Source organism: Cryptomeria japonica, chromosome 7 (genome assembly GCF_030272615.1).
Source record: "Cryptomeria japonica chromosome 7, Sugi_1.0, whole genome shotgun sequence".
NCBI lineage: Eukaryota > Viridiplantae > Streptophyta > Pinopsida > Cupressales > Cupressaceae > Cryptomeria > Cryptomeria japonica.
In genome coordinates, this window is record NC_081411.1 from 562,020,909 (window position 1) to 562,032,880 (window position 11,972).

The 11,972-nt window shown below is 37.5% G+C and overlaps 1 protein-coding gene across 2 annotated transcripts in view; it reads left to right on the plus strand.

The window, feature by feature from the left end:
* Positions 1-8,893, plus strand: part of LOC131078437 (bifunctional bis(5'-adenosyl)-triphosphatase/adenylylsulfatase FHIT) — a 43,335-nt gene extending 34,442 nt beyond the window's left edge. For both annotated transcript variants that reach the window (XM_058016139.2, XM_058016138.2), the window contains 2 exons: positions 8,123-8,221; positions 8,379-8,893. In XM_058016139.2, the coding sequence (XP_057872122.2) occupies positions 8,123-8,221; positions 8,379-8,498 (219 nt within the window). In that variant the 3' untranslated portion in view covers positions 8,499-8,893. The remainder of the gene's footprint in view (positions 1-8,122; positions 8,222-8,378) is intronic.
* Positions 8,894-11,972: the final 3,079 nt, after the last annotated feature.

Sequence of the window (11,972 nt, forward strand, 5' to 3'; positions counted from 1 at the left end):
TTAAATTTTTTGAATATTTCGGAGAAAATTCTAGCCTTACTTCTATCCAAGTTAGAGGTGAAATTAAAATTGTGAATTTTCTGAATATTTTCCATAATTTAATAAATGATTTTTTTTCGAAAATTTTGGAGGAAGAAAATCATTTTTTTTGGCTAAGTATGAAATTTTTTGAAAGTTTTGACACTTGGTGGTAACCACAACCAGCCTTAAGATTGAGGGTTTTAAGGTGAAAATTCGATTTTATGGCTAAGTATGAGAATAAAAAAGGGAAAATTTTCCAACACTTAGCCATTTCGCAGCCCCTTTATTTTCAAAACTTTGCAAATCCTTTTCTAACTTTAAAATTTCCATTGTTTGCCTGCAGGCCTTATACATTATGAAATTCCAGGTAGACAAAGATGCTCCTCCAGAATCGAGGATGACTTCAAAGTGGAAGAACATCAGCGACACCAACCTCGGACACATCAATCTGAGGGAGTTTAAGAAGCGAATGTTTGGTTTGGACAACCTTGTGCCTACCACCATTGCGCGAAAAATGATGAAGAGTGGTATCGTGCACGTTGCCGGCTTCCTTCCCACCATGCAGTGCAATGAACTAGTAGTCGAATGTGCTAAACACTACAACCCCATAAGTAAGGATATTGTTGCCCCTGATGGAAGAGTGTTGGCGAATGTCAGCGATGAGGCCATCAGAGAGGCCTTTAGGATCCCTGAGTACCACAACGCAGTATATATGACAAATGATGAAGCTAACAGTCTGTACCACGACCACCTAGAGGAATATGATGCCATAGTTAACCATTCCTGGCTAGACAAGCCAAGGAAGGGCGCCTCCAAACTCCAGAGAAAGAGCCTAGTGCGAGCATACTTCAAGGAGGACATTGGGGACATGATTGTCCTGCTCAATAGAATAATAGGAAATCCTCAGGGAGCTCCATTCGAACCCTGGATGTATTATTTCATTAATGAAATAATCAATGGAGTAAAAATGATAGGCTGGGCCCGGATGATCAGCGACAACCTAGACAGCCAGCTAAGGAACCTGGAGGCGAATAGGACTTTCTTCATGAGTTCTTACTTGTTTTATTCTTTGGCCAGGACCTACAGGTACAGAGGTCTCACTTGTAGAGGAGAAGTTGGGAACAAGGAGAACCAATTTCCAGTATATGATTGCTATCCCCAGCTCCCCATGGAGGAGAAGTTCCATTTCAAAAGGGTGAATGATACCTTCCTGATTCACATTACCCGGACACTTCAAGGTGGCCTGCACCAGAGGCTCTCTCAAGAGTCTATGGACTTCATCGGTCGGTTCGGGTGTTGGTACATCCAATATCCAAAGTTCACTTACCTCTGAATTCAGGGATTCTCTGGGCCTCCATACAAGCTTCCAGCTTACCCTACCAACGGAGTGGTGTTGCTCGAGGTTGTGAGACAATTGGAGGAGTATATAGTGATTCAAAGGGATAAGCAGAAGAAGGCAGGGACGTCCTCACTTACAATTGGTAATGGGCTGGAAACATGTCCATCATCACAGGCTGCAACCACCGTTGAGAAAGAACTGGCCTGGTATCCCTTCTATCAATACAAGGCAAGAAAGGATTTCGATCCATTCCATAGGTTAAAGAAGATCGAAGGGACAACGTTTGAGCACCGACTAGATCTAGAAGACTACTGGGCTAATGCAGCCGATAGTTTCGAGATCCGAAAGAGGTTCTGGTCAAGAATTCCTTTGAGTATGGTGAGAGCAACGAAAGTATTCAAAGTTGCTGATCAGGTAGAAGAAATCCTAGAACTTAAGCAGCCGGGCTTTGAAAAGATGAAGAATGAACCCTTAGTCTTAATAGATTGGACAGAGGGAGAGAAATCAGATCTATTAGACCTCATGAGGTCGGTGGTTGAGTACTCAAGGTGGTGGGCGTCTGAAAAGACAAAACAGTTGAAGGCCAAAGGTATGACTTTGACTTATGAATTAATGGGAGTAGATGATACTCTGTCCGTCGACCTTTGTACCTCCGCCGGTGATGCTCGAAATCCAGAAAGTGTTGGGTCTCGAAAGAGGAAGGAGTTGGGTGGAAGCTCCACAAAGGTCATAGGGAAAAGGGCTGTAGGTGAGAGAAGAGAATCCAGCGAAAGTCACTCCATCCTAAGTGCTGCTTCCATTGCGCCTGATCAGAGTGCAATTGGGGAGCAAGAGATGAACATCTGTGTGATTGATGATGAAGTAAGAGTGCTTTCCCAGCCAGTTGAGGAAGTGGTGGAAAAGGTCTTCCGAAGTCCAGACAGGGGGCAAATTGAAGCACCTACAATCTTCTTGGATGGCATACCAGCGAACCCAGGAGAGGCAGATGATGAGTTTGATCGGAACACTGTAGAACAATCAACCATTCCGGATTGGCTGAGAGCAAGGATAAAGGCCAAGGTTCCCAAGGAGGCCCACTCAACCGAGGAGGTCACAGCAACATTCCTAGAGAAGGTGAATGAACCCGCTATAGCTAAACCGTCCAAACCCGCCAGGAAGTTTTCCTTGATTCAGAGAGACAGTGCCGGATTCAGGACACTCCAGATAGCGGTGCCCAAAGAAGGGAAGACTAGGGACAATGTCACTGCAGATGATTACAAGGTTACTACCATAAAGATGGGTAAGCCTACCCAGGACCAAGAGATCCAATATTTTGATGACTCTTGCAACGTTCTAAAGACGAGGCTGGCTCATGAAAAGGAAAAGAGGAAGAAAGTGGAAGAAGAGAACCAAAAGTGGAAGAAGTATGTTCTCCATCTTACCAGCCCGCTCAACCATGAAGTCTCGGCTACTCCACCACAGCCTCTTCAGCAAGGATCAATGAAGGACTATGATGATATGAAGGGTTCGTACACTCAAGGAAAGGAATGGATTTCAGACGCTTCGGTGCGTGCTAACACTCTGGTAGAAAACTTGGTATCGGCACATGAGGCAACTTCTTTGTTGATTGATCGTATCTAGGATCTAGCATCCAATTGCGAAGAAGTGGATGAAATTCAGAATGAAATACTCCCTCACCTGAAGGTTATCCGAGGCATGTCAAAGAGGAGCTTAGTGGATGCAGGCATCATACAGACAGGAGACAGGTACGACTTCGGCACGTGGTACTATGCTCTGGTCACTCAGATTGAGGTTCTGAAGAAATCCGAGACCAAGTGTTTTGAGACAGAGGCAAGTGTTAGAGAGATCTTGGGCAAGGTATTCCGTGTGGCGTCAGAGATCTGGAAGAAGGAAAGCCTAAGGGAGAAGCGTTTACAAGCAGAAAACCTGAGAGCCAGGATTCAGACGAGCTTCTTCCAGGATTCAAGGATGATTGACAAAGGCGATCTTTCGAAGATTGCAAACTTCCTCTCCATCGATGACAACTTCCTCACCCAAGCAGTGGAGTGGGAAGGCATCCTTGCCACATGTGCTGACGATGTGGACCTCATCGACTTCCAGATTGGCGGTTTGCCAAGTGTCACCATGGAGAAGGTCAAGCTCATTGTGTCCAGATACGTTGAATCTCTGAAAGAGGAAAGTGGCCACTCACCTCAGTGAAATTAGCAGCTGCGCCACTTGTCACTCTTTCATTTGTTTGCACTAATAGTATTTCGGGAAACCCTAATTAGGGTTTAGGACTTTCAATCTTGGCCCTTGATCACTGTTTGATCTCGGCTATTCATTTATTTTTGAGAAACTATATAAGGTTGCCTCCTCTCATTTGAAAAGGGTGAGGTTTTTGATGTATTGTTGCTTAAGGTCATTTCTAGATAATATATTGCATGTGCGCTGCTTTGTAATCTCTATTATTTGAATGATTTGCATGGTTTCAATTGCCTCAACACTTAGTTAAAATTAACGTAGATTTGCTTTCATTGTTGTTAATTCGAATGAAGGATTTGATAAGTGTCAATTGATGGTGTATCTCCGCTCATACTTTTGGTGTATGGATGATTTCCATCTCACCGTGCAAAGTTAGTCTGAGCCCATCCCCTGTGCATCCCAACATCTCGATCATAAGCACAACCCATTGAAGATTGCACCGGCCTTGTGTAGTTGTCCCTAGTGTGGCGAAGCAAGGTTTCGTTTCTCGAGAGCACCCAGTTGATACCGTCTCCAGAATTCGTAGGATTAGATTAGCCTTCCTGAACTCTATCCCTTTTTCCCTTTCTTTTGAAAGTCTAAATCCTAGAAAATTTCCAAAAAAAAAAAAAAAGCCTAAATTGCTAAATCCATCTAAGTCCAGCAGTTCAAAAATACTTGTCAAACGTAAGTCCCCCTTGAAAATTTCAGCATACACTACCCAAGAAGCTATTCCACTAAAGTCGCTTGTTCGCACATATAGACCTTGGAATCAGTAGTGATTTTTCAAGAGAGGATAGAATACCTTCGGGTATCCTATCCTAATGTTTGGTAGATGATAAAACAGACACCAACAGGACGATACCCTCAAATTTGACTTCAGAAGGACGAAATCCCTTCTACAGGCACCACGTGGGACACATCAGAAGCTTGTTCCAGGCCATTGAAGGGCCCATTCTGCAAGCAAACTTTGGAATCAGCATTACTTGAAAAATTCGATCAGATCTGGGCAGATATTTGTGAATTTTCAGTCCATATTTGATGTCTATGCAAGCCATACCATTTTCCCATGCTGTCCATATCATTTCAGCAGCCTTGGGTTTGCAATAAAATAAATTAGAAGGTTTTGGAGGCAGGGTTTGTGTGCAAAATCATTGTCAGGCAATAGGGAAGTCAGTTGATTGATTAGATTGATCATATCTTAGCTTATTTGGGAGCTATCAGCAATTCATTGGGAATTCGGTGCCAAATCCTAGTGGTTCTCCTGGCAAGAATTTGGGAAAAGCTTCATATTTGCATTCTACCTCAATTGTTTTTGTTAATTATTAGAGTGATGAATAAAGCTCATGAAAGCTGTTGATGAGCATTGGAGACATTTGTAGCAGCAGTCTACTTCGATTCAATTTTAGTCAATAACACAGCCTCCAGGCAGGGCGTTGGACCTCTGGTAGGCCATATTTGACATTATTGTGTTGAAATTCATTAATCTCTTGCATTTAATATTTGCTGTTAATAAAATCAGAAATCTGATAATTGATTTCAATCATTTGTTCCTCTGTATTGCATTGTTATTTCCTTTATGCATTGTCAAAACCCCAAAAACTTACAAAAGTCCGAAAACACATTCGCTGGTCAAAGTACCAAAATTGGAAACATTCAGTAGTTTGGATCAGAATTATAATCAGGGATCTTTCACTATCAATGTCTATAATAGAGCATCAACCATGAGAACATTGGAATACAGTGCCAGGAAATAACCTTGCCTAATAGACTTTATCAGGTATAACATTTAGTCTGGATGGGACCTAAGAGAAAAGTGTTTTCATGGGCCCTGTAAAGACCTGTACAAACTTAGTTGAGCATATCCATTTTGCAGAATGAATTCTCATTCTATCTTGTGCTTTATTGAAGTTCAAAACCTCTCCTGATTTCTTTCTATGCTCATTCAGTGCCTTCTCAGGCAATGATAAGGCTGTTCATGCTAAATCTACCTTTCATTAAGCCTGGATGCTCAGACCTTACAACCTTGCTATGAGGAATTTCTCTTTATAGCAAGAACTTTAAAGTTTAAACAATAAGTCTCTGTTCTATCCAATCAAGATTGTTTTATCAACTGTACAGCCTGAGTTGGCCTAGTGGTGGAGAACTTGTGCTCTTGAAAAAGAGGTCACAAGTTCAAATCCCACAGGGAGGTAGGGTATGTACACCTTATTGGCTTCGACCCATTACCAATCAAAAAAAAAAAAAGATTGTTTTATCAACTGAGCATAAATAAGCTCACCCATTTTACACTCCTAAGAGCTTTTTGATACATGTGCAATAGAGCTTTCCAAATAATCAGCAATGTATCGTTGAAGAGATATGTGAGAAGACCATCTGTACTAGGATTATTTTTCTCTCGATCTCTTTCACAGGCATCTCCAGTTCCTTCAGATTATATTATCTCCAAAGCAAGTTTCTTGTTTTACTTATCAGGTATCACCTGTTTGAGGATTTCCTCACTGTTTGATGTGTTTATTGTCCTGTTAAATTGCAGTGAGGGCTGTTATGAGCCACAGCTTGTTTGAACCCATCTTGTCACTAAATAGAAGACACATTAAGTGGGTGCATCCTCATGCTTCACCTGGTTTGAATGATCCCAGATTCTAGCTCCTCTAGCTACGTACTTTCAGTAGCTACTGAGTTTGTGTTCCAGGTTGCTTGTTTTTAAATTGCATGATTGGTATTTTGATAACCTGGTGACAAGAACCATTCTCAAATGCTGTTTGATATGCCTGTTGCAATGAGGATGCATTTGTTCCCGTGGATTCATATTATCATGTTAAGAACCCATACCCATTGGTACAAATATATTTCTTGGACTGCTTTGTTGCGACAAGCTTCAAGCGTTTCATGTTACTTAAATGGACCTATATTATTGGTACATTTTCCTTTTAAGATATATTCTATCTAAATTTTCAATCATATTTTAATGTACTAAGAAATGGTGCCAAACAATATACTGTAGGATATGTCTGTGTGGGTTTTCCAGGCTAGGTGTAGAGTTTTAGTTTTTCTACTTTGAGTTCTGTCTGTACATATGACAATATGAGCAATAACCGGACATTATGAGAACTATCTTATTAATTTATCATTTTAATTTATCCTTGCATTCAAGGAGAAATTTGCCATTGAGATTTGTTGAGCTTATTTGAGATCCTCTGACATGTAGGAAATGGTAAGTCTAGCTTGGAATTTTTTTCACATAAAATCCTGAACATCTCTCTATATTCTGTAAAGTCCAAATTAATTTTTATAATTTTACAAAGATAGGACAAATCCGTAGTTCTTGCTGAGAAGCACAGAGTGTACATTGATGATCCTTCTGTATCTGAAGGGAAGTTAAAGAATTGTAAATAAGCCAAACCATGAGTATTGGAATTGGTCCACTTTTCTGGGTGGATCAGTCCTTTGAATGTTTTCTGTATATTGAACACAAAGCACAATTGAGAGAGGGATAATTCTTATCACAAGAGACCAGATTAAATTTGCAGTATAGGAAATAAGAAAGCATTAGTTTTATGATCCTTTGATATTATCAAAATTGCTTTAATAAGGTACAGCCGTAAGACTCTTAGGTGCGTGTACTATAATAAGTAATGCACACTCATGGATGTGAGGTCTGATCACATGAAGTGAATATATCTTTCAATTATCTTCGCATTTATTTCTCTAAAAGAAGCAAAGGTGCATGGTGCATTGTGTTAAGTTGCCATAGCTCATGTAGAAGATGCAAACAGTGCCTTATGTACTAACAAAATGAAAATCTTTTATTCCTTCAAGTAATTTCTCAAAATTACCATTGTGGCTGAGAAGCGCACACAACCTTGAAATTCCCTTTTAGATCAGACTGGACTTGAATTAGGGAGAATAAATAGATCTAACAGTAAGATAATTAATAATTATTCTAGATCAGGGGCAGTCTATAAATGTTAAAATTTTCTGTTTTATTTGTTACATTCACCAGTACGTGTTTAGGATTGGATGTGGGTAATAGTAATTCCAAGCACGAATATATTGTGAATAGAAGCATGTCTATCTTGGATCGCACCTTGGTAGAACTCCAGACATAAGGGTTTTTTAGGACATATAGAGACAATTCCTCAGATATTAGTTATTTGAGGAAGATATTCGGCTTCATAGTTGTCTTACCTTGGAAGTGGAATTCTTTTTTTTTTAGTTTTGAGATGAATGAATTGTTTTACTGGAATAGGAAAGGATTTAAAAGTGTATCTATTACTATCTAATTATATCTTGATTAATTTATATATGTCTTCTAGATTATATTTTATCATTGTTGATGTTACATTTTCTGCCCAGGAAGTTTCAACATGCCTCTGATTGGATATTAGTTATTACAAAGTAGCACATTTATATTTACAGTTTTGGTATTTCAAGAGAAGTTTTATCTGGCTTCACCAGCAAAACCACAAGAAGTCAGCGTAGCAAATATTGTGAGAGAACATCTGTTTTAGTTTGACTAATGGCTCTCTGCTACAGGATGGTCCTCAATCAGGTCAGACAGTTCCTCATGTTCACATTCATATTCTTCCGAGGAAGGTTGGTGACTTTGAGAAAAGTGATGAAGTTTATGACGTGGTAAGGATAAACACATTCTTTCTTTTTATTCTCAAATTAAGTTCTCTCGTCATAGATATTATTATTTTCTTGCCTTGGAATAAACTCACATGCACATGGTGGAAGGAAATTGTAGTTATTCTGTGACATGTTAACATGCGGCACATCCAATTTTCAGATTGATGAGAAAGAGGTAAAATTGAAAGAGAAGCTTGATTTGGACAAAGAAAGGAAAGACCGCTCTAGAGATGAAATGGTTGAAGAAGGAAATGAACTCCGAGCACTTTTCTGTGTTTGATATTAGTCTGTCAACAATTTTATTCTGACATAATGCTACTCTCTAAGTTGGCACTTGGTTCTAGATTCTGTTTTGGGAATGCACTTTAAGAAATATTATGAGGTTATGGTGTTGGAAATAACTATCAGGCTTTGGAAGAGTACGATTTTATTTGCAAAATAAGCATTATTCTGGGGGTTTCATTTAAAAGGATACATATTTTCAAAGGTCACTGAAATTTCCAAAGAAAGAAAGTTAAAATTAAGTCTGATTTCTACATTTAAGCTTTGATATTTTGATTTCTAGGTAACTTTCTAGGAAAATAAGTTCTTCATTTGTGAGATGAAGTTACAAATATTTTTCTGTAAATCTAACTGGGCAATAAATGATAAGCAGTTCATTATTTGAGGATGGCATATTGTTGTGACAGCTTTTAAGGTATATGAATATCCATAACCTTACTAGATTTTTTTTTAACCTTACTAGAATTGCTAAACTAATCATTTTATTTTATTATTAAAAAATATAAAGTATATAAAACATATATTAATTTTTGATCTAATAATACAAGATTTAGGAATTTGAAATCGAACTTAATGTAATTAAAAGAGGATAGAGAAAAATATGAAGTATATAGCACAAAGTAAAGTATATAGCACAAAGTAAAAGAAAATAAATTTTTGATCTAATGATATAACAGTTGGAAATTTTAAACTGAATAAGTTAAAAGTATTATAAGGAAAAGATAAGAGAGGAAGAGAGGATGCATGCTTGAGTCTGGTTGGTGTTGAGAAAGGTTGAGATAAGTAATGGAAGATTGGAAAAGAGATGTATTAGATGGTTCGAGTTCATTTCAAAAATAAATTGTTTGTCTCATAATACAATAGTTAGTAAATTTCAAATTGAATAAGGTTCAAAGTATTGTAAGGAAAAGATAAGGAAGATGCATTCTTGAGTTGATGGTGTAGTAGAAGGTTAACATGATTAGTTAATGATTGGAAAAGAAATGTGTACACATTTTGATTATTTAATAACAATTATTGGTTCAATGAGATATTTTATATGATTTAAATCTTAAAAACTTCTATAGGTGTGTGAATGGGTGATTATAATATATGAAAAGAAGAGGATATTGGAGTTTGGAAAATTGTTAAGATGCAACGCAAAAGAGTGTGAGATCAGATGTTTTGGGAATAGATGAGTAAGTGGGAGGAATAAATGGCTATGGAAGAATCATTAAAATTGTAGAATTTAAAAATTAGAATTCAAAATGAGGTGAGTGAATTCCATTTTTTTTTGTGTGAAAGAGTAAAATAGTATAATAAAAGTGAATTTGTATGTAGTTTAAAATTATGTTTGTATAAAATTAGCATGTGATTATTAGTTATTAAAAAATTCAAGTTCTTTTCTAATTGAGGTAGTGTATTTTTTATTTTTTTGTAGGCTAAGTGATAAAATAAGAGAAATAATAATGATATTTTAAGTGTGAAAATGAGGAAAATGTGAGATATAAAACAAAAGATAATTGCAATAAACGTAAATTTACCTTAAATTTTCACTTTTTGTCACCTTAAGTTTGAGCTGAAGTAAACACATCCATGTTTATTTGATTTGCTCTTTCAAGTGCTACAATGTAAATTGTTTTTTCAATAGCATAACTTTGGAAGATGAGATTATTGAGAAGATTTGACACAACCATGACCCGAAGGATCCTGAAAGAGAATAGTCTAGATCATGCACCAAGAGTAACACAATGGAAGCAACAACGCAAAACATAGAAAATGGAAAATCAGATATCCGTATCATCATATATTCATCATAAAACATCCAGTAATATTTGGGTTATATATAGGCTAACATGCCTAGTTTCAAACTACATCCCTGAACATAATCCATCCGGACCTCTAAGAAGTATCTGATTTACAATTTATGAATCTAGATTATCATACTACTTCGCTATATCTCTAAGGATCCCATACAACAATATATATACCATCTGGAACGCATTCGAGTCAGCCACAAAAGATTACATTTACCAAGGAAGGAAAATGAAATGTGTAAAATAGGTCGGCCCCAAAACGTGAAGATCTCATCCGCCAAGAAAAAACATGAAGTGTGGACCACAAAGGAGGGTCGACTAAGGGCCTAAGAACATTGTGTGGTGCCAAATTGATCCACAAGCCAAGAAATTGCTTTGCACGAGAAGAAATCTCCAACATAGACAATAAGCTCAAAATTGCTTCGGAACCAAGAAACAGACACTCTGAAAGGAATAAATTGTCGGAAAATAATCCAAATGAACAAGAAATCTAGAATAATGAGCAAGAACAAGCCTGGAAGCTGAAAATCTGATCCGCAACGAAAAAGAAACAACTACCGGAAAATGTTGAAAGAAACACAAAAACTGCAACAAGAACAAAACTAAAAGAAAACATTTTTGGTTGATGCAAGATTGCTCATAGATCGGGGATGCCCCTGCATCAGGATTTCAATAGCATAAGTTTAACATAAATAGGATTGATGGAGATGGACAAAGCTCCAATTTATATAATTTCGATGGCTAAAATAGAGGGCCAAGATGAATTGTGAAATGGAGGGATTGGATTAGTGAGGATGGAGTCTTAGCCTTGTGACAAGTGTCATAAGGTGGAGGCTTGAGAAAGACATTTATCATGGCAAAGAGGGATAGGTCTACTAACACATTGGGAAGAATAAGGACTTGACAAGTGGAGACATGATTGATAGATGTAAGAGGAAGTAGGCTTAGGAGAGTGACAAATGGAGAAAAAGGAAAAGTGTTATATGGCCACATGGGGAAGAAGATGCATACACAAATTAATGAGGGCTCGAAAGATACATGTTTCATAACTACAAGTTTGGGGATTTGGTAGAATGTAAAATTGAAGAAAATATGAGAAGAATTTAGGAGTGGAGCTAAGGTTCAATTAAATAAATCAATTAACTTTTAGAAGGGAAAAAAAACGTAACAAATTAAATAAAATTTAATAATAAATTATTTAATTAATTACAAGAATTTAGAAGACAGTGAATAATGATAATAATTAAATATTAATTTAATTAATTATATAGGTTGGTTGTGTTGTTGTGTAGCTAGGTCAGATCCCTTCTAGGGCCGGCCTAGTGCACAAAATGCCAAGTGGCTTGTCAGCCTTGGCATTTGGATATCTCAGTTGTATGAGTTTAATTTGGGGTAGGCCCTATTTGGGCGAACCACTTGTTTGTAACTTGTGATTAAGTTAAATGTAACTTGTAACTAAGGGAGACTCATATGTAACTTGTAATATATAGGTTTGACCCTATCCTTGGTGCCAAAAGTATATGGCCTACTTGAGATCTATTAGGAGGTATTGATTCATATATATGCAAGGTCGTGATTGCATCAATAAAAATGAATTCAATAACATGAAGGACATGTAGTGTGCTCGGGGGTGATGATAAGAGCTTATCGTCTATGGTTGGGAAGGCAACAGATCT